The sequence below is a fragment of the Mobula birostris genome, chromosome 20, assembly GCF_030028105.1.
Source record: "Mobula birostris isolate sMobBir1 chromosome 20, sMobBir1.hap1, whole genome shotgun sequence".
NCBI lineage: Eukaryota > Metazoa > Chordata > Chondrichthyes > Myliobatiformes > Myliobatidae > Mobula > Mobula birostris.
In genome coordinates, this window is record NC_092389.1 from 11,709,694 (window position 1) to 11,733,433 (window position 23,740).

At 41.9% G+C, this 23,740-nt stretch overlaps 1 protein-coding gene across 9 annotated transcripts in view; it reads left to right on the forward strand.

The window, feature by feature from the left end:
• Positions 1-23,740, forward strand: part of nectin1b (nectin cell adhesion molecule 1b) — a 548,976-nt gene that overhangs the window by 186,677 nt on the left and 338,559 nt on the right. The window contains exon 6 of one of the 9 annotated variants that reach the window (XM_072238132.1): positions 21,165-21,501. The exons of 7 other annotated variants lie outside the window; for them this stretch is intronic. In XM_072238132.1, the coding sequence (XP_072094233.1) occupies positions 21,165-21,274 (110 nt within the window). In that variant the 3' untranslated portion in view covers positions 21,275-21,501. Of the gene's footprint in view, positions 1-21,164; positions 21,502-21,666; positions 21,848-23,740 lie in introns of those variants that run through there. One more of the 9 variants, XM_072238134.1, reaches the window with a different exon arrangement.

Genomic DNA, 23,740 nt, shown 5'->3' on the forward strand with positions numbered 1-23,740 from the left:
AGCGTTTACAAGCTGTGATGCTTGCCAAAGGGGGTGTTACTAAGTACTGACCATGCAGGGTGCCCAAACTTTTGCTTCGGGCCCTTTTCCTTTTTTGTTATTTTGAAACTGTAAAAGATGCAAATAAAAAAAAAAGTAATCTTGCATAAAATATTAAAGAAATGTGTTATCTTTAACTTTATGCCTTTTGGAAATCAGTTCATCTTTTACTCGCTTAGCTATTCACAGTAACAGAAATTTTGACCAGGGGTGCCCAAACTTTTGCATGCTACTGTATAACACTTGAGTTTGACAATGTTTAGACACTACCTCAAGATAGAGAATCCCAGGCCAAAAGATCTATGGCAGCAGGTGTAGTCAGGGTCCAGTGGCTGAGACAGAGTAACAATATCAGTTCTCATTGGCTGGAACATATTGAGCTCCAAGTTCCTCAGTGGGATGAGAAGGTTGTTTGCAGATGCTGTATGGCAACTGGTTAATGCAGCAATGCTTGCCATAAAATTTAAGAGTCATTTAAATTATTCATGATTAAGATAGGCAACATTAAATGTTGTTGTTTTAAAAGTTATTTGCAATTTAATATTCCAATGCTCAGTCCAATTTTAATTTTATTTTTCACATGCATCATAATTGTGTGAAACAAATTGCTGCAAATTTGAGTAGAACTATCACCATAAAACCACTCGTCTTCTCGCACCTCCCCCATGTAACACAGCACAAGGAGCTGGGGTAGGAGTAGGCCAGCAGGTCCCTCGCCTATGGCAGATTTGTGTTGCCTTAACTCTCTCCTGTGACATTTCGCTCAGTCATTGAAATATTTATCTATCTCCGTCCTGAATGCATCTAACGACCTGGCTTCCACAGATTAACTACTCTTCGGGAAGAAATCTCTATGTCCTTCAATTTTAAATGAATGGCCCCTTAATTCATGCAGAAATCTCCTTGTTCAAGACTCTTCCTGTCCACCCTCCGTAGGAATGTGTGTTTGAATGAAGTCGCCCTTTATTCATCTAAGCTTCAATGAATATAGATACAAACTGTCATGGCTCTTTGAACAGTTTCATTCCAGCAATTACTCTGGCGAATCTCCTTTGAATTACCTGCAATGCTGTAGTGTTCTTTTTTTTAGTTAAGTGACCCAAACTGTGCACAGTGTTCCAGGTGTAACCTCACCCAGCACCTGTGCAACTGAAAGTAAACCTTCCTATACTTAAACTCCATACTGTCCATAAAGACCATAATGCCATTTGCTGCCTCAAGTACATGTTGGCCCTAACCTTTTTCCGATTCATGTACTAGAACACCTAGATCCTCTGGATAATTAGATAATCCACGTTTTAGATTCCTCTTCCTGAAGGACACGACCTCACTTCCCCATATTAAGCTCAATTTGTCAGACTTTTACCCAATCATTCAATCTATTTTCCCTCTTTCATCTCTCCCTATTCCCCACCTTCCACTGCCCCATTGTGACTGGGTCACTGGTCCCCCTCTTGGTTCTTCCCCAGATCCTCTGCAACCATGGTCTCTTTTTTTGTCTCCTTTTTCATCTCCCACTTCCCGTAACTGGAGAAACCCTCTCCCGTCTTCCCGTTAGATCAAATACAACTGGCAAACTGGTCAAAAGGCTTGTTTATTTTGCCTCATTCTCTGAATGGCTGTGGAAGGGACTTCTGACCAACTTGTGATAGCTTTGCTGGATTCTGTAAGAAGTATAAACTAAAGGAATTTCTTTTGGCACCACTCAGGTAGAAAATAAGAACATTTTTACTGAGTGAAACTTGGCATGGATCAATTACCCCTGGAGTTTAATTTTTTGTTGAGTTGGAACTGATGCTGGTTTGTGGTTTATCATGTGTTCGGCATGGAAGATGTGGTCAGGAGATTCAATGCATCCAACTTGAACTTGGAGGGGGCAGAAAATGAAACACAATACTCCACTTTTGCAAAGTTTCAAAATGGATGGAGGAAAACAATTTAGATTAACAACATGCAGGGCAGTTTTTGTGAAATACTCAACAACTATCAACAAGCTATAAGGGGGAAAAAAATCATCACCTGGATGTTAATCGGTGTTTAAGTTTTGCCAGGCGTGTGACAATTTGGCCATTATGGTTTGGTGCTAAATCAATCAAGCTGCTTCAATAGTAAAGCGTAACTGCTCTATTAATGATAGGTGGTAGTTTAAAGGTTTATCATCGTAAGTTAATGTCTTCTTGCCAAAGTAATTGAGGAACCTGCTGTTACTAGAGCTTCTATGAATAGAATGAGGCTCCATATCCTGTGTTAAGGAAAAAGGGAATAGTCCCCCAACGTGTTTCAAGACCGTATTCTTTCCCACAGGATTAAATTGCGTTCCCAGTGCTTTGCCTGTTAAGAGTATAGCACAATGTATAGTTCTGCTTCATCTCCTTGGAGACAGCAAAAAGTGAAATGTATCATAAACACAAAGAAATTCTGCAGATGCTGGAAATCCAGTGCAGCGCGCACAAATTGCTGGAGGAACTCAGCAGGTCAGGCAGAAAGGAATAAAGAGACAACATTTCAGCCTGAGACCCTTCATCAGGACTGGAAACGAAGGAGGAAGAAGCCAGAGTAAGAAGGTAGGGGCGGGGAAAGTGAGGTGAAGTGAGAAGCTAGGAGGTGATTGGTGGAAGAGGTAAGGCCTGAAGAAGGAGGAATCTAATATGAGAGGAGAGCAGACCATGAGGGAAAGGGAAGGAGAAGGGGCACCAGAGGGAGGTAGGTAAGGAGAAGAGGAGTAAGAGGCCACAATGGTGATTGGAAGAAGAGAGAAGTTGAGGGAGAAAAGTGAAATGCAGTGCTGACCTTCTGAGAAAGAGAAAACAATATAGACTAATTAATAATAGGAGATATTTGTTAATGTTAACAATCATGAATATTGGTGAGCTGTTTAAAAAACATGTTGCCTGAGTGTTGATTGTCACTTGAAGAGTTTGCCAAGTTACAGCATTCTGTCTATTGCAGCTTAATAAGAATTCTGATTATAAAGTACCTTCCAAATAGAATTAATAATTGGAGATTGTTGATCTGTTTTTATTCTTTTTTCGTTAAATTTCCAATTTGAGAAATGTTCCCTTCAGCCATGAATCAGTTAGGGCTTTTAAATATGACCGAGGCTTCTGTCCAAATTGGCATATCAAGGTGAATGACGATGGCTGGAAAATGAGGATATTATTGTGTGGTTTTCTGTCAGTTCGATAATTGTTTTTAAAAGGAACTTAGATTTGTTAGTGTTGTCAGCTTCTGCAAAACAACATTGAGCACTATTATTTGCAGGTTTTCCAAACAAAATGGAGTCTTGGTTTTGAGTGCCATGGAGGATTCTAGCCCAGACATCCTGAAGCGCATCTATCTGAATAAAATTTAAACCATCTGATCCCTAGTTCAGTTTCTGAGCCAGTATTCTCACTTTTCTTTATTTACTTAGAGATACAGCACAGTAACAGATCCTTCCACCTAGTGAGTACACACCACCCAGTTGCACCCATGTGGCCAATTAACCTAATAACCGGTACATCTTTGGGATGTAAGAGGAAGCTGGAGCACCAAGAGGAAACTCATGCGGTCACGGGGAGATCATACAAACTCCTCACAGACACCAGTGGAAATTCAACACGGGTTGCTGGCGCTGTAATCGCATTACACTGACTGTTGCACTACAGGACTACTACTTGTGAATGTGGCATCATCCATGTAAGCATGCATCTTAACTGAGCACAGAGCGTCATAACTGTATGTGGCTATCCCGATATGTGTCCAAGAGCAGATCAATACCTCCAGCAACTGGAAATCTTTCCTCAGCTGAGGCATGCTTGAGGTTGTTTTCTCCGTTGGTTAATGGGATATACGGATGGAAGACGGAAGCTGAGTCAGGATTAAACTGCCATCTTGGGTAAAGCATGGGTCGCTGTGAAACAGCCTGAATCTAGCTAAGTCAACAGTGAGAGTTGACCAGTCATCAACTAGAGTTTTGACTTTGCTCATAGTTTCCATGACAGTACTGTATAGTTCTGCAATCCAGCCATTGCTTATAATGTTCTTTAATTATTAAGGTGCTCTCACTTCTATTGGTAACATTTGCTAAGAGAGGCATTGCTTGTAGCAGAAATTCAAGAGATTCTGCAGTTGCTGGAAATCCAGAGTAACACACACAAAATACTGGAGGAACTCAGCAGGTCAGGCAGCATCTATGGAAATGAATGAACAGTTGATGCTTCAGGTGGAGACCCTTCATGATCCCGATGGATCCTGAAGAAGAGTCTTGACCTGAAAAGTCAACTGTTTATTCCTTCTCGTAGATGCTGCCTGGCCTGCTGAGTTCTTCCAGCATTGTGTGTGTTGCCTTTAGCATATAGATGGTTGGAATCATGGAAACCCATGACACAGAAGTCATCTGTTATGATTGTGTACAGGCTTCATCCTGTTGCCTCATTGCTTTCTAGATTGTAGCACTAAGTATATATTCAAGTAATTTTTTTAAAAACTGCAGTTTTCTGCCTCCACCGCTTCCTGAACTGAGTTCCAGACGTTGGCTAACTCACTCCACAAGGAGAAAAAATTCTCTAATTCTTCCATCGTTTACTTTTAAATCTGACCACTTTGCTGTGGGAAGCAGTCCTTCCTAACCATTCCATCTGGGTTTATTAGATCTCAGTTCAAAGAAAATAACCACAGCCTGGCTGAAATTCTTCAGCCCTGATAAAGTCCTCGTAAATATTCTCTGCACTCTTTCTAATGCACACACTTTTTTTTGTATTGTAGCGAGCATAGCTGCAGCTGCGGCCTGATTACAGTAACCCCGTGCTTCCTGTGCATGCACATCCTATCAAATTGACAGACAAGAAAGACATTGCCTTTTGTGGCTACCATCTTCAGTGGTATTACCAGGAAACACTGCTCCCTGTGAGCTTCAGTAACCTGACTCTGATCCTGACCTCTGGTGCTGTCTGTAAAGGGATTGCAAGTTTTCTGTGACTAAATGGGTTTCCCCAGGTAATCCACTTTTTTCCCCATGTCCCAAAAGCTTGCTGTTTGTTAGTTTAATTTGCTACATTAAGCTATTCCTAGTACAGATAGCTGGTGGGAGAATCAAAGTTCAAAGTAAGCTTTATATATATAATTTATATTTATGTAAAGTATACATATGTCACCATATAAAACCCTGAAATTCATTTTTTCTGTGGCGATACTCAGCAAATTTTTGAATGGTAACTATAACAGGATCAATGAAAGATCAACCGAAGTGCAGAAGACAACAAGCTGGGCAAATGCAAATATAAATAATCAGAATGGGGTTTAATATCACGGGCATACGTTGTGAAATTTGTTAACTTGGCGGCAGTAACATAGTGCAAAACATGTTAAATATATTTTCTAAAAACTGAATTACAGTAAGTGTGTATATAATATACACTGTAATTCAGTTTTAAAAATACTTAGCCTATATTGCACTGTATTGCTGCTGCTAATGTGCATGTATATGTTAAATATATATATATATAAAGTTCCTGAAAAAAAAAGTCGTGAGGCTGTATTCACGGGTTCAATGTCCATTCAGAAATCGGATGGCAGAGGCGAAGAAGCTGTTTCTGGATAGCTGAATGAGAACATGAGATGACAAGATAAAGAGTCCTTAAAGTGAGATCATTGGTTGCAGGAATATTTCTATAATGGGGCTAGTGAGTGTAGTTATCCCAGTGCTGTGTGAATATTACCAGGAATTAAATGGAAGATTGAGAAGGACAAGAATGCTCTAAGATCTGGCATAGATCTAATAGGCTGAATGGTTTCTTCCCATCTCTGAAATTGCTGGTCATTAAAACTGCAAACTAGCTCTTATATTGGCATCCAGCTGTAGGGTGAGCTGCCTTTTGGCTCTGTCCTTAAGTGAGATTTCCGTTCTTGCTGCATGTTCTATTTGGATCTGAACTGATGCAGCGTTTTCGAAATACAAGTCAGTAATTCCAGTAAGGCACCCAAGAAAGCTATTTAGCGAAGCAATGCAAAGGACATGCTGCTGCAGAGCAAATTTCCATTTTTAGGTCTGTCGAGTGTTAAGGATGCACGTTTTCTTCTTGCTGAATTTTCAGTTTTAACTGTGGATGAAGCTTGCACCAAATCTGTCACTGGCCTCCTTGAATATACTTTGGTGTAAATGCTTTCAGATGGATAATCTAAATCGGACTTTGTTTCAACATGTCCATGTTTCAGAGCTTCCCTATTCTGCCCAACTATACAACCAACTGGGTGTTGTTACTGTGCTGGTGTTGTATTCATTGATGTGTGAGCCACAAACAGCTTGTCTTCGAAACCTTTAAAAAAAAATTAGCTTTATTTGTCCTACATGCATCAAAGCATTGAAACACACATTGAAACGCATCATGTTGCATCAACCTGGGTATTGGCAGCAATTGTCACTGTGCTTCCCACACCAACATAACGTGCCCACAACTTAGTAACCCTAACATGTATATCTTTGGAATGTGGGAGGAAGCCGGATCACTTGGCTGAAACCCATGCAATCGCAGAGAGAACAAATAAACTCCTCTCAGACAGCAGCAGGAACTGAACCCAGATCAATGACTGCTGGCGCTGTAAAGTGATTGCACTAATCAGTAAACTACCATGCCACCCCATATCTAAGTTTATGGAGATAAACCTGAAGTTTATCTCGACGGCTGATATTTTTTTCCAGAATGTTGTAGGTTAAAACCCCATTCAAGAGTTGTTAAACATGAGTCTTGGTCTCATGTTAAACCAAGGCTGCCCCTCTCTTTCTCTTGTTAGCATAAGTGATTCAGTGACTGTTCACAATTGAGCAAGTGTATTGTCACCTTATCTGTCCAACTGCACAAGTAAAAGATTATCTATCTGTATTTTTACTTATGTTTATGGGAGCTTCCTGTACTGTGTTCACTACAACACAAATAGATATACATTTTAAAACAATGTAAAATACTTTGCATGGACAGAGGGAAGTGAAATTTCTGATTAATTGCAATTTCTTTCATATTGCTGCAAGTGGCAAGCAGTTTTTTTTAATTAGGTCAACAATAACTTTTAACAAATCGTCAGTAGTTTGTGCTGAATGTATTACTTGTTTAAACATTGCTCTGCCCTTATTGCTTTGCTAAGCCACAAATTTGTTGATCACAATTTTAGAATTTCCGTCTTCCCTGTTCCCTTGTCCTCCCGTAGATCAGTGGATCCTCTCGGCACAGCCTCATCGTCATTGGGTAATTTCTCTTGCCCCTTTGTATTGAAGGAAATGAAAAAGCCATTGGTAGATATTTTTACCAAGATAGCTCTGTGCATGATTCCTCCTGGATGTATTTTAAGAAGTTTCTAGCCTTGTCTCTAACAGTATCATGACAAGTTATCATGCCGTACATCCAAATTCAACCACTGATAAAAAGGCAGGAATCGGGAGCTGTTTGTTAGGTTGATTCACATATTGGTTGCTATGGGACTGAGGTTTATTCCTGGGAATACCTGTGGAGGACTAAATGAGATGGTGCTGAAATCGATCGACGGAGGAAGATGGAGTTGAGTATACAAGGAGGTAATAGGATGGGGCTGTGAGAATGGTGCTGTGAGATTGATGGGATGTGCAAGTACAGCAGGAAAACTCCTTTATGAGTAGCACTTTAGTATTCTCTGTGATCGAAACATGCTCGCAAATATTGTTAGTGAGAATTTGATGCTTGGAATCAGACTACTTTGTTGAAAATTACATGGTTAGGAACTGCCAGTCAGAGAGGCTGTTAACTAGAATGATGGAGTGATGGGCTGGAGCAAGCAATGAAAGAGAAATGTGTTTTTTTTTGTTGCCTTTATTGAGAAGTTCAGCAAAAGGCTGACATCCGAAGAGCAGGAGGTGGTGAGATGGCAAAGAAAACTGGATTAACCAAAGAATGACTGACTATATGATGTAGGGCTCATTTAAAAGAAAATAGCTTAGAAATTATATAGTGCAGCCTTACATTTTATGCTGCACAATGGAATTTTAATGAATTCTGTGCGTGTCCAGAGATTCTACTGGCTCTTTAATGCACGAGACGTGTTTAGGCACAGCGTCTGCTGTGACTTTGGTGTTGTGCAAAGCCTCGCTTGTGACATTTGGTAATATCTATCATTAAGGACCTTCAGCATTCAGGCCATGCCCTGTTCTCATTACTACATTAAAAGGAGGTACTGGAGTCTGAAGTCACACAATCAACATTTTAGGACCAGCTTCATCTCCTATGCCATCAGATTTCTGAACAATGCATGAACACTATCTCACCATCTTGCTCTCTTTTTAAATTTATTTCTTTCTTTAACTGGTAGTAATTTTAATGTGGGCCGGCTGGTGGTGCAGTGGCATCATCACTGGACTTTGAGGCAGATGGTCCTGAGTTCAACCCCAGCCGGGTCCCCACCTGGGCAGCAGCAGTATCTGCGCAGAAGAAAGGCCTGGCAATCTACTTCCGTATCTCGCCATGAAAACCCTATGGACCCAATGGTCCATGAGATCACAAAGAGTCAGACTTGTCTTAATGGCTGAACAACAAAAAATTTTAATGTATTGGACTGTACTGCGACTGCCAAACAACAAATTTTGTGACATATGAGAGTGATAATAAACCTGATTCTGAATTGGGAGACTCGAACAGTGAGGATTCCACCTGAATCACTGGCGCTTCCTTGCATTAAGCTCCTTTTTTCTGAGATCCTGGAGGCAGGATGGAGTCACTTTCAACAGTAGATGCCTTCTCCTGGTGTCGAGCACATGGCGCTCATATTGATGTTTCATCACACCCTAATCCAGTTCCTCTCTACCTCAGCCCTCAAGAAAGATGACACAGGTTACCCACACTATGCCACTTACATCCACATGAAAGTTCTTGCCCCAATGCTTTCTCAATCAAGGGAAGAAAAGCAACACACACCCAAAATACTGGAGGAGCTCAGCAGGTCAGGCAGCATCTATGCAGAAGAATAAACAGTCGACATTCTGGTGTGAAACCCTTTGCAGGCTCAAGGTACATATGCATTTGTGTATTCGCATTGAATGTAGACAGTCAGGCTTTCAGAAATGTGAACAGGGAGGAAATGAAGGAGCAGAGAACATACAAAGATAGTCACAATACAAAAAATAGTGAAATGGAAAGGATGCATTGAAAGGAAGTTGCTGAGAGTCTCGACAACCTAAGGGAATACTGGCTTTGAAGAGCAAGTTGGCATTTAGTGATATACAGAGTTCTCTCTGGTGCTTTCTGATGACCCACTAACCACTCCCAGTCCAACCTGCACTTAGTCATGTATTGTGGGTTGGGGGTGAGGTTCATCCACTATGAGTCAAAGCACGAAAACGTAATGCAAGAAAGTGGTAGAGCTTTCAGAACAGTCTGAGGAAAGTAAACCAAGGTTAAAATGTACCATTGCTTACCAAGGTTAAAATGTGCCATTGCTTTCCTGGTTTTGCAGCGTGTAGTTAGAGGGTTTCATCTTGCGCTACTGTTAATAATTCAGTCATCTTAATGGAAATGAAGAATGCAGCTGGCTTTGATGGACTTGGAATGAATTTTCAATTTTCATATAATTGTCTGAGCTTCATAAATTGTATACTTCAGCTGATGGCTTCATTTGCCTCGGAGCAGTTGGGTAAAGGAAGTATTCAGGCTGCTAGGCTGCCACATTTCATTCTATATTAGCATTTTTATAGTTTTTTTTAAATGATAAAGACTCAATATAAAATTAGTTTTTCCAAATTGCTTAGTGGAGACAACAAAAATCAACTAAAATACTTCAGGCCCAATTGTGCGGCGAGTGGAAGATTCTAGGTCTGGTTGGGTTGAAAGATGCGTACATACAGCAGGCTGGTCTTTGTCAGGGTGTGCCAGCACTCTGCCCAGTGCACTGGTTCCAGACTAAATATGTTCCCTCTCACAAATCCTGCCCTGTGTTCAAAGTCTGGGAGCTTTGGGATAAACCTAGTTTAGCAGCAAGGATCCAGTGATCTCTTTCTTGCTCTCCCTCTATAATTGCTTTCATTTATCATCTTCTATTTTCACTTCTCTAGATGGATCATGTGATTAGCATGTTTTCATTTCCCTCTTTACATGCCACCGAAAGCCTTTGCATCACCTGGTACTGCCTCCTTGGAGCACCAAAACCAGTCCAAGAAGATGGCTTCCGTCATTGAGGACACTCACCAATAAGTACATGCCCTCTTCTCAGGGAGGAGATACAGAAGCCTGAAGACCCACACTCAACTTTTTAGGAATAACTTCTTCCCCTCCGCCATCAGATTTCCAAATGGTCCATGAACACTACCTCACTCTTTCACTATTTATTTATTTCATATTTCTTATTGTAACCTATTAACTTTTATGATGTATGCTGCAAAGCAACACATTTCAGGACTTGCATCAGTGATTATCAACCTGATTCTTCGGGATAACATTTGGCCTCCACTTTATAACATAAGTTCACAATTCTCTCTTCCCCCTCCACCTCTGGCTTGTCTTGGTTTCATGAAGAGTCTTCGATTTGAAAAGTTAATTTTAATTTTCAGTCTACAGATGCCTCCTGACCTGCTGAGTGTCCTGAATATTTTCTGTTTTCACTTTATATTTTGAACACTTGCAGCATTTTGCTTTTCAGTGGCGTTCTGTGCAAGAACAGGAATAAGGTGATTATTGCTTCATTTATAAAGAGCAGTGATGAGTTGACAGCTGAAGTACCATGTACGGTACTAGCCTCCTTGTTCAAGTAAGCCTGTTACTACATTGGAAGCAGTTCAGAGAAGGAAGCTAGACTGGATGGCTTGTTTCTTGAGGAACAGTTGGACCGGCTACTCCGGTATCAGTTGGAGTTTGTAGTGTGCGGTGACTTGATCCTGACAGATCTCGACAGTGTGGATGTGGAGAGGATGTTTCACCTTGTGGGGGTATTTTTTAGCTAGGATCACTATTTTAAAAATGAGTTGCCCATTTGACTGTGAAATTGGAATTCCTTAAGTGTTTTGAGAGCAGTGGTAGATGGATTCTTGGTAAGCAAAGGGGGAAGGTCACCATGAAAATGCAAGAATGTGGAGCTGAGTTATACTCTGATCGGCCAAAATGCCATTAAATGGCAGAGCAATCTTCAGGGGCCAAGTGGTCAAATTTCTATTCCTGAATAGCTGGTCTATGCTGGCAGCTGTCTCTACTTTGCATGGTGCTTGCAAAACCAGACCGAGTGATAATTGTAAACACGAAATTCTGCAGATGCTGGAAATCCAAAGCAACACGCACAAAATGCTGGAGGAGCTCAGGTCAGGCAACATCTATGGAAATGAACAAACAATTGGCGTTTCGGGCTGAGACCCTTCTTCAGGACTGGAAGGGAAGGGGGCAGTAGCCAGAATAAGGAGGTGGGGTTGGTGGAGTGGTAGGAGTACAAGTTGGAAGGTGATCATTTGTGCCTTGGTAATTTGAGATTTTTCTCTTACCTCAGACTGTAGGTTCAGTTCAAATCAGGAACTTGAACAACAAATTTAATTAGGTGCCACAATGGAATGTCCAGCAAGCGAGGCATTAAACCTAAATGCACTCGGATGAATGTAAAAGATGCCATGGTGTAGTTTTAAAAAACACAAGAGTCTTCTTGCCTGCCATCCTCCAATCAGCTGCACAGAAGCAGTTTGCTTCATAGTTTGTTGCATACAAATTAACCACCTGGCTTCTGACAAGGGGTCAACTTTTCAAAAATCCTCCGTCTGTAGTAAAGCACCTCCTTGAGGCTGTGAGCAGGAACGATGGCTTCAATGTGCAGAGTGATCATTTTTATCTCTGTGTCTCTCCCCCCTCCGGCCCCTGTGTGTGTGTGTGTCTCTGTCTCTGTCTTTCTCCATCTCTGTCCCTGTCCTTGTGTGTGTGTCTGTCTCCCTCTCCCTCTCCCTCTCCCTCTCCCTCTCCCTCTCCCTCTCCCTCTCCCTCTCCCTCTCCCTCTCCCTCTCCCTCTCCCTCTCCCTCTCCCTCTCCCTCTCCCTCTCCCTCTCCCTCTCCCTCTCCCCCTCCCCCTCCCTCTCCCTGTGTGTGTGTCTGGCCCTGGCTCTCGCTCCCTGTCTGCCTCCCTCTGACTCAATCGGCCCTTTCAGCCCTTTACGCCACGCTGCCCAGCAACACCCAGTTTAACCCTAGCCAAATCACAGGACAATTAACAGTGACCAATTGTCCTGCCACCCGGTACATCTTTGGACCGTGGGATGAAACTGGAGCACCCAGAGGAAGCTCGCGTGGTCACGGGGAGAATGTACAATCTCCTTACAGGCGGCAGTGGGATTTGAACCAAGGTCACTGGGACTGTAAAATGTGCTAACCACTACGCTATCATACCATGTAGTTGTAATTCAGTACACAGAGATTCTAATGCTGTTGTGCGATCAGTATCCAGTAACATAACTATCATGCTAACATACCAATTACCCATTGCTATAACTCCTGTGAAGCACTTTGGATTGAATTGAATTCCGGAAACAAAGAATTTGTATTAAGTGTGATAGTGGAAGGGAGTATTGATTAATCTGTGAGAGCTGCAGACTGGTGTTAATTCAGTACACAGAGAAACAGATGCTGGCCGTCATTGACGAGGCTGGGGACAGTTGTATCCCTCGTTGACACGTTACGTTTATAGGGAAGTGTGGGCTGATGCAAATGATCTGAATGGCTGAAGTGTACGAGTCAGTGATGGGTCACAAGGCTGCCCCTTCACCAGCAAGGCTGCCATTTACTCTTCTTCACACATTGCCCACAGACTGATGCTGTCTTAATCACTAGCACCTTTATCAGGGTCATCATAACTTGTCAAATCTCTGCCGCATAGAATGAAAATTGTTGGCTAGATACATTGGCCTTCCATACACTGTTGCCTGTGTCCTTTAATGACCTTTACTTCTGTATGTCACCAAAGACACTAGCAAATTTCTACAGAAGTACTATGGAGAGCATTCTGATTGGTTGCATCACCATCTAGTGTGGCAAGGCCACTGCACTGGGTCAGAGAAAGCTGCAGGGGTTTGTAAACTGAGCCGATTCCATCATGGCCATGAACCTCCCACCATCAAGGGCATTTTCAAAAGGCAGCATCCATCATGAAGGATCCCCATCACCCAAGACGTGGAGGGGTATAAGGGAGGAGGTATAAGAACCTGAAGATATTTCAGGAACAACTTCTTCCCCTCCGCCATCGTGAACACCATTGTGAATGGACGATGAACCCATGAACACCACCTCACGATTTCTTTTTCTTCTTGCACTACTTTTTATTGTGATTGAAAGCACGTATTGTACCATACTGCTGCTGCAAAACAGCAAATTTCCCAACATGTGTCAGTGATAATAAACCTGATTCCAATCAGCCATATCAAGATGTATGATGGCAGCTTTGAACTGGTCAATTTCTTTATTTCACACCCCCCCTCCCCTCAAAAGCCCTTTCTTCCATGTCTTTTTTTTTAAAAATAAATTCATGTTTATTTAATTATCTGAAATCAAACCCTCGGGCTCCCATGATGGGCTTTAACTTAGAGGCTTACATTATTAGTCCAGACCTGTGGATTGTTAATCCAGTAATATAACTGTCTTGTTTACGTGCCTCTTATCCACTGCCCTAATCCCTGTGCGCGCTCTGGATCACATTGATGGAAGTATAGAAAGCCCTTATTTAATACACACTTTGTTTCTGGAGTATTGATGGGTCTGAGAGTCCTGGAAGCTCTGAGGATAGAGGTCGATCAATAAACCAATGCATAAAGTGAAGTTCAGCCACTTTCACCGACATGGGTATTGGTACAGGGCAATTTAAACTTGGAATCTAATGGCCCCATTAAGAATCCCTTGACGCTGGGTGATTTGGGCTACTTTATCACCTCAGGCAGGGTGAGACAAACTAGAGGTCATAAGTTTAGGGTGAAAGGTGAATTATTTGAGGGGGATTTTCTTTCTGCAGAAAGTGGTGTGTGTGTGTAACAAGCTGCCTGTGGAAGTAGTAGATGCAAGGTCAATTGTAACATTTAAGGGAAGTTTGGATAGGTACATGGATAAGAGAGGTATGGAGGGCCATGGGCAGGGTGCAGGTAGATGGGACTAGGCAGACCTGGCTGGCATGGACTAGATGGGCTGAAGGGCCTGCTTAAGGGGCTTAAGGGTGGTAGTGCTCTGACTCAAATGATTTGGGGCCACCAGTCCTAACGGTGTTTGTTGAGCTGGCCTGCTCTTGACTGGGTGATAGGCATTCAATTCCTATCAGAGGGCACAGTGTGAGCACCACTGCCCATCTAACTGCACACTTGAGGTCCCTGTGTTTGAGGCTCTGGCTTTGATTGCTTAACCACTGTAAAGGAATACCTTGAACTGATTGACATCGCCTTTCAGGCACACAGGTTCAGTTTAAATTAACAAGGTTCAGGATTCAGGGGTGTGCGTGATCTTTAATGATCAGCAGCTTTCTCGATCTAAGATTAGATTAGATTCAACTTTATTGTCATTGTGCCGAATACAGATACAAAGCCAATGAAATGCATTTAGCATCTGACCAGAAATGCAAAGAATAGTGTTATTTACAAAATAACTGCGAATTTTTAAAAGTGCTACAGCACACAAATATAAAAGTACTGAGACAGTACAATATGGATGCAATACTGCTTAGCGCTGTGATGAGAGGTCCAGCAGTGTCACAGCCTCAGAGAAGAAGCTCTTCCTGTGCCTGCTGGTGCAGGAGTGGAGGCTCCTGTAGCGCCTACCAGATGGGAGGAGAGTAAAAAGTCCATGGTTAGGGTGAGATGCATCCCTGATAATGCTTCTCGCCCTGCCCAGGCAGCGTTTATGGTAGATGTTCTCAATGGTGGGCAATTGGGTGCTGATAATCTGCTGGGCAGTTTTCACCACACGCTGGAGTGCTTTGCAGTCCGATACGGGACAATAAGAGCCCCTTTGACTAGTGTTGAGGCATAATTTGCACTTGTTTAGTTCCATCTGATAAAGTAGACGAGGTCAGAAAACAGCGTGGTACATGTGAAATTATTTTACATGCTTCACTGCTGCAGACAACCTAATGCTTTCTCAATAATATGTGCTTTTATTGGAGCTGTCAGTATTCAGTCAAACGCCTGTCATATTTTCAGTGACTTTTTAGTTGGCTATGTAGTTTTTTGCTTGACTGTCCAAATTGAATGCCCTGGTTTTTGATGGTGTTTGAAACTACCTTCTTAAAGGCAGGTTGCTGCCCTTCAACTCTGCCAATAGAAACAGTAAATGCTAGAAATACTTAGTAGGTACGGAAGCATCTGTGGAGAGCAAAACAGATATTGCATGAGCTTTCACAGATTGGCCTGAAACATTATTTGTTCCTTTCTCCACAGGTGCTGCCTGACAAGTTGAGCTTATCCACCATTTGTTTTCAAACTATCAACATCTGTATGGTTTTGCTTTTCGATTCCTTTAATCATGTTCCTGGCCATCAGTGGCTGAGTTTCATTGCTGTGGGAGTAATGGAATAAGGAGAGAAACAGATTGTCCTCGTGTCTCACAATGTCAGGGGTCTGTGCGGTGAAGAGCCAGAAAGAAGCTGAGATACTATATCTTGAAGCAATAATCTAGGTTCTCTGTTCAACATACTACAGAGAAGAAAACAGCTATAAAACTGGCCTCCAGACCAGTCAGAGTGTACAAAGTGATTCCTGGGCAGTGTCTGAATTTCGCCTTTTATTTTAGGTGAACACTCATCTGTGGGGTCTCTCCGGGGATTATTTAGGATCTATGGCACATTTTTCCATTTTATCGTTGAACTGGGTGGTCGAAGCACTTGTGACAGCTCTGAACAGAGTGTGCTAGAGGGTTTGGATTTAAGAGCAAGGAGGTGATGCTGCAGCTGTACAGTATACTGGTGAGGCCGCACCTGGAGTACAGCACGCAGTGCTTGAGGAAAGACATACTGGCTTTGGAAGCAATATAGAAGAGGTTCAGCTGGTGATTCTGGAGATGAGGCGTTTAACCTATGAGGAGAGATTGGGTTGCCTGGGACTATAGTCACTGGAATTCAGAAGAACGAGAGATCGATCTATAGAAACACATAAAATTATGATTGGGATAGATAAGATAGAGGCAGGAAAGTTGTTTCCACTGGTAAGTGAGACATAGCATCAAGATTCAGGAGAATAGGCTTAGGACAGAGATGAGGAGAAACTACTTTTCCCAGAGAGTAGTGAATCTGTGGAATTCTCTTACCAGTGAAGCAGTAAAGACTATCTCATTAAATATACTTAAGACACAGATAGGTTTTTGCATAGCAGGGAAATAGAGTGTTATGGGGGGGCGGGGGGGGGGAGGCAGGAGACGGAGCCGAGTCCACAGGCAGATCAGCCGTGATATAATTGAACGGTGGAGCAAGATCAGATGGATATGGGTAACTAGTCGCCAAAACCCACTTATTCAGGATTCTCCTGTCACCCACTAGTGAACTGTGGTATTAAAAGGTAAGGTAGTGTTTCTAGCTATGAATGTTTATTTTTAATTTGTAAAATTCCCCACCTTTCCATGAGGAAGATGTTTTTTTAAAAGAGTGTTGCACTGTGTGGCACAGTTTGTCAATGAGGAGCAGGTTGTTTGGGACTAAAATGAAGAAAAAGATGGGTAATGAGCATGTTGAGTTCCCTGCCACAGGGGTCCATTTGAAACATAGATTGATATTTTATAAATGAAAATTAAAATAAAATTGGATATCTGAAACAAAAAAAAAACACAGAATGCTGGAGAAGGGGAACTCAGCAGGTGAGGTATAATCTGTGAAAGGGGAAACAGTCAGTGTTTCTGGCCTGTGACCCTTCCTCTTTACACAGATGCTGCCTGACCTGTCGAATTCTCCCTGCAATTTGTTTGTTACAAGTTGATGCATATCTAGACATCAAAGGAATCTCTGCTCACTGGCATTGTGCTGGATAAACATGCTGAGGTAGAGAATCAAGAGTTATCTTGATGAATGGCAGATGAGGTTGGGTAACCTACTCTTGCTCCTGTTTCCAGCATTCTTTGGTAGGAAGCATCTTGTATCAAAGTGCAAGATGTTATCTCTTGTTATCATTTTCCTTCATTGCATCATTTTAGCAGGGCTGATTCAGTTTGGAGTGAAAGCCTTCTCACTTCCTCTGAGGGCTTTGTGCACTGACGAGTGTAGCAAACGTATCCACTTACGGTGACAGGACTTGCCTTTGGGTTTTTGTATTCTCCACTCTAGTGGTTGACTCTGAAATGAGACAGTGATGTAGTGCAGTTGCAGTGATTTTTTTTCAAAGGGGAAAGGGTTGGAAGATGGTGACAGATATATCAGGCCCCCACTGATCTAGGAGGAGGGTTCATTGACAGAAACTCCTTCCACAAGTAGCCCTGATTCCTATAGAAGCAGTAGTGGAGCAAAATCTTGGCTGTGCTACAGGACCAGTAACCCAAAGGCCTGAACTAATGGCCTGTAGTTGTCATTGGATTTGCATTCAGTTAAATCTAGAATTGAAAAGCACACAAGTCATGATAGCCTTGAAATTATCAGATTATTGTTTTTGTTAGAAACTCATCTGGTTCAGTAATTTCCATTATGAACAGCAAGCATGCCCATGTCTGATTTGACTCTGAAATGTCCCAGCAAATTGGCCAATTCAAGGGCCATTTATGATGGGCAATAATTACTGGCCTTATCATCAGGGACCACTTCCTGTGGAGAAAAACTGACCAGAATAATGCCACAGATCTCGATTGTAGAGGGATTCAAAAGTTTAGAATACCCATGCTTTCCATAAAGAGAGAGGACTGTCAAATCAAGGGCCCATTGGCCTTGACAAGATGCAAAGAAAGGAAGAAAAGACCAAACAAGTCATACTAATGTTGTATATCACAGCTTTGGTTTTGCAAAATGCAAACAGGTTGTACAAAACTCAAAAATAAACATTAAAAGAAATTAAAGTGAAGTGGGTATGTAAGAAAATAATATAAGCAGACAGGAAATTTGGAAAAAAAATAGTACTGTTGGGAACCAAAAGGTAACCCGTGTGCAGAGGAGAAGAATGTAGAATGTTCTTCGTAGATGCTGTGCAGATATTCTTACAGAAGATATGCTGAGGTTTGGGCAGATCAGATATGATTGTATTTAATGGTGGGGTAGACTTAGGGGGTTAAATGGCCTACTCTTGTATCTCTTGTTATAAGAGGGAAATGATGTTGATGCTGTGGTTAGGACTATTAAATGAACATGGGGAAAATCTTTAATAATACCAAAGCCACACTAGAAGTGTGGCAAGCATGTGACAATAAGGATGGTAGAAGTACAATAGATTCTGATTGTGGTTCAAAATATTCTGGCCTTGACACTTATCTCTGTCAGAATGAGCTGAGAAAAGGGGTAAATTTCTGGAATGGCTCAATGTGATCTGAAAATGGTTAAAGTGGTACCCAGTGCCAAATTTCTCATGTCTTTGTGAAGTCAGAGGCTGATGTTGTTGCGACAGAACCAGTCTGTCTCAGACAGTTGTTACAGACTTCTCTGCAACTTGAGAGTGGGAACTTAAACTGGCATTTTGATATCTGTTCCAGATCACGTGCTCAAACATTCTCTCCCTCTCCTCCTCCCCCCTCCCCCCCCCCCCCACCACCCCCACAGCCACTGACTGCTCCACTCTGGAATGACCTTGCACTTCCTGTCTAATGTTTACAGTAGGTAATTGGAGAAAGTTGGCTGATAAATAACCTTGGCTTGCGTTTCAAGGCTTTCTTGCTGCAGAAGCAGAGGAGTGTGCTGACAGACAGAATGGAAAACAATTTAAAAATGAAAAGTACTGTGATAGGGTGAAATAGTAAAATTATTTTTTCCAAGTTATGAGCGTATATTCAGTTCTTGCTTACACATGCATGTAGTTACTAGACACGGAGGATGATACCAGTGGCTGGAGAAGGTCAGAATCAAGGCCACAGACTTGGATTGTGGAGTATCCCATTTAGAACCAAGGTCAGGAGAAGTTAGTTCACCCAGAGGATGGTGAATCTGTTGAATTTTCCAGCAGTGAGCAAGTCATTGAATATAAGTAAATAGACATACACTCAGTGGCCATTTTATTGTTCCTAATGAAGTGGCCACTGAGTTTATTTGTGTATGTTCATGGTCTTCTGCTGCTGTAGCCCATCCACTTCCAGGTTCAAGGTGTTGTGCATTCAGAGATGCTCTTCTGTGCACCACTGTTGGAAAGCATGGTTAAGTGAGTTACTGTCTCCTTTCCGTCAGCTTGAACCAGTCTGGCCATTCTCCTCTGACCTTTCTCATTAACAAGATGTTTTCGCCCACAGAACTACTGCTCACTGAATGTTTTTTTTTTGTTTCTCGCACCATCCTCTGCAGACTCTAGAGACTTGTGCGTGAAAATCACAGGAGATGAGTAGTTTCTGAGATACTCAAACCTCCCCGTCTGGCACCAACAATCATTTCACAATCAAAGTCACTTAGATTGCATTTCTCCTCCATTCTGATTTTTGGTCTGAACAAGAACTGAAGCTGCTTTTATGCATTATGTTGCTGCCACATGATTGGCTGATTAGATATTTGCATTAATGGGTAGGTGTACCTGATAAAGTGGACACTAGGGGTATTTCTTAACCCTAAAGGGAGGACGTTGGGGCAGGATATCGACCGTAATGGCTCTGAATGATGGAAACAATTTCTAATAGCCTAACTAGTTTCTGTGTGTCTGCAATGCCATTCTAATGGAGCTGAGTTTATTGGGTTTGGTCTGTGTGCTGGTGAGTTATTAAGCTCACTGGCTACGCTGTAGCTGTCCTCAGAACAGTAAATGCACCATTTCACTTGTGAAGAAAGGCAGCACAGTGTTTGAAGTGGTTCTGCACAGGCTTCAAAGAGCTGAAAATAAATCTGTAATGGAACGCACAAGGCTTGGCACCACAAGCGGTGTGGCACTGTGCTGGATGCTTGGGGCAGCCTCCAGCCGCAAACCAAAGAGTCCAAGCAGTCATGTGCCACTGCTGACAACTCGTCCACTGACAGGTTAACAACTGATTAAAAGATACCCAATGGCCTCCTTTCAAATCTGAGCGCAGCAGCTTGGAAAAAGCAGTGCATCTATCAGTGTCCGAAGAATGTTTTGTGGCCTGCCTTGTTTAATGAATGAGACTGCTGTAAATTTTATTACTTAGCATATTTATCAGTCCCTGGTGAGTGGTCATTAGAGCGCTGCCTCAGTGTCTCATGAATGAACTGCCTATTGTGACAGAATTAAAATCTCTGCCGGCAAGGTTGTCCTTTAAACATCTACAGAGCAACATGCCCCTATCCAATCCACTGCAGGCCCAAACGGGCTTTGGACTGTTTTTTAAATGTCCTGCTCTTTGGGTAATATTTCTCTTCAAAGAACAGCACTGAAATAGATTATCAGGTTGCTCTTCCCTCTGCCTCAGCTCCTTTCTCTCTCACATTCCTCTTTCACATCCTCTCTCTCTTGCCTCCTCACCTTCTCACATCCTTTCTCTCTCGCCTGCTCTCTCTGTCTCAAAAATCCTTTCCTTTCCCCTCTTTTGCTTATCCTTTTCCCGCTCTCCCTCCTCCATCCTACCTCCCCGACATGCCTTACTCTCGCTCCCCTATTGAAGAAGGAATAATTATGTTTTTCTATGTAAAATATCACAGTTTTGGTCTGTGTTCAGTCTACTTCGGTGCACAGATGAAAGAGGAACTGGCGTTTGTGTTCACTTGTGTGCATGACATTGTTGGTTATGTAACCAGCCAGGAGGCTTCAGCACCCTTCTGCCAGGCCCTAAGAAATCTTGTCTACCCGTTTGTCTTGGCATGAGCAGTGGGTGAATTTTGTTTTTCACCCTGTGTTATAGCTATTCAAATCTCGTAGTACTGAGCTTTTAATAATTTCAAATTAATTGGCAAAAAGCTATTCATCAGGTTAAGAAGGCACATGATAAGAAGGCACTTAGGTTAGCGGATTTCCATAAAACGCCAAATAGGCAAACAAAATTTTGATGTTGCAGAGATTTAAAGATGCAAACTAGGTTGCAGAAACTTGGGTTGCCAGCAGTATTATAAAATTTGTTGATTGATTTTTCTCCTATTTTAAGGTACTGAGTGTAGATTAGCCCAAAGTCATTGTAGGCTTGTGATGATGAGACCGGTTCCTGCTCCTCACTGCTATGTTGCTCCTGCTAACCTACTTCCTTTCAAACTGTGATGTAATCCTCTCTGGCTACTGGGCTGATCCTGGCTTCGATCTTCTGGCTGCAGATTGGCAAGAGCATGAAGATACAAAACTTGGGGATCTCTCCGTGACTTGTGTTACTGGGAGCAGTAACTGGGTATGCTTTAAGAAGAGTTTGCTTTCTAGCCTGTCGTCCTTCAGCATGTGTTTATATTCTGTAACATAACCAATATTTCTTATTTCCATCATAGCATTTTCCTCTGCTGTGCACTAATTGAATGTAACTTTAACTGAAAAATATGTAAATAAGTAATCTGTAGTGAAGTAGTTTCAAACTGTGAAAACCTTTTATAAAAAGAAAATCTACTTGAAATAAGTCCCTCTTCTGAGAAGCTTACATTGTAAAGTGTGAATGTGTTTCACAGCAGTTTCTGACAAGTGAAGAACTGTGTAAATATAAATGGGACCAGAAATAAAAGCCTTGGGGTTCAGAGTGGAGTCCATGGAGGACCCTGTTTGCTTCCCTTCACCTGTATATCACCATGAGGTTATTTTCTACAGCTCTGAATCTCTGTTTAGAAATAAAGGTCATCTGCTTAAAATAGAGATGGGGTGTTTTTTTTTCCCCTGAGAATCATTTGCCTTGGGAATTTGATTCTTTGGTAGGTACGAGAAGTCGTCTGGGGGGGGGGGAAGGAAATTAAGGTGAATATAGATGGGTTTTTGACAAGTGAGAGTGAGTGGTTGCCATGGGTAGATGGGAATATTTAGTTAATTAGTCATATTGTTAAATAGTAGAGGACATTCAATAAGTGGACTTCCCTACTGGTCCTGATTGTATATTTTTTTATGCCCAAGTATTAGTATTGGTGTAAACTCAGACCCTACACACAATTTGGATTTTTTTACTCTGTAATTGAATAGATGGGGTCCACCCCCTTGCTCACACTGCCCCTTGGAATTTTGTCTTTATGTTTAACACAATGTCACAGTGTAAGATCTGTACCATTTTTATAACTGGTTCAGAATGTGCATATTCCCCTCAGTGTGAAGCCAGTCTGAACGACACAGGTGCAGAGTGAGGAACACTACTGGAGGTGTAAATGAGGAAATGAGTCAGTGGAGAGCAACTTTATTTTGCCAAGCTGAAGCTCAGAAGTGAAGATGGGGTAATGTGTTTTTAGTCTGAGGTCCAGGGGGAGCTTGAATTGGAGAAGACGACGGGAATATTGTGGGAATTGCTCTGCACATCCTCACTGTGATCATTTGAAACCCAAGTTCCTTTGTTCACAGAGCAAGAGATCCAGGCTGACCCAAAACTCATGCTGTATATAGTGACTTTTAGAGCGTATCCATGTGACCTGTATCAACTAATTCTAAATTTAACATTACAGCCATTTTCTTGCCCAGTCTTCAGACATTTAACTATAACCTTTTGATAAGCAGAAATAAGATCACTGCCTTGTCCAGTACCCAAACATCCCTTTGAGCACCCAGTCAAAGATCCAAAGATCATTTGTACTCTGCAGGCCTGTGGTCGGGAGAAGTCTACTTTTTAGTAGCCAAGCGTTTTTCTAAAGCTACCATCTCTCCCCATGTTACTGTGGAAGGTAATGGTTTTGGGATCAATCCATGGACTTGCTGTCTTTGAAAACATTCCAATGGGCAGCCTATTTTGGACCTAGCAGAAATCAGGTCTGACGTGTTTAATAGGGCAAGGGCACTTGCTCTGTTGCAAGATATATAATATCTGTCACACTGCTTGTCATTAAAAAAATTGGTACAATGAAAACCTTGTCTTTCATACTGTTAATACATATCAAATCATTACACAGTATATTGAGGTAACCCTAACAAGCATATCCTTGCCTACTGATAGAGCGCAGTGATGAGGAAGCAGAGTGAGTATTTGGTACACTGAGTGCTATCATCTTCAGGGTTAGATACAAGAACAGTTCCAATGAATGCGAGAGCTTGCAGGTCAGGTTTGGGAGGGCTGTCATTGACCAAGTGGGGTATTTCTTCCTTAACTTGAAATGAATTGGAATACACATCTGGATATTCAAAAGCTATTTAAATGCTGCACTGTATCAGTGGCATCAGTAGCTAAAGTTAAGCTTAACTTGTCAATAATATGGTTGGTTTTAATCAAGTTTAATTGAAATGAAAACTTCATCATAAGATAAAATTTTGGGGAAAACTATTTTATCTTTGGATTCAATATGAATGTCAGCATGAACCTGCTCTAAACATTTCAATTAAATTCCAGATGTATAATTTTATTGCTAACTGTAAACAACCTGAAAAATGGAAACCTTTAAACATTCAAAGGTGCACATACAAAATAATTAGTGTAGGAGCAGGCCATTTGGCCCAACGTGTCCATGCTTGGCCATTGCTTTGGAAAGTCTTTTTCAATGTAACATGACCTCCCTTAATGGCCTCTGTGCTGTCTTGTATTCTGCAAGTGAAGGGATGGTCTTGGAATGATTTAGGGCC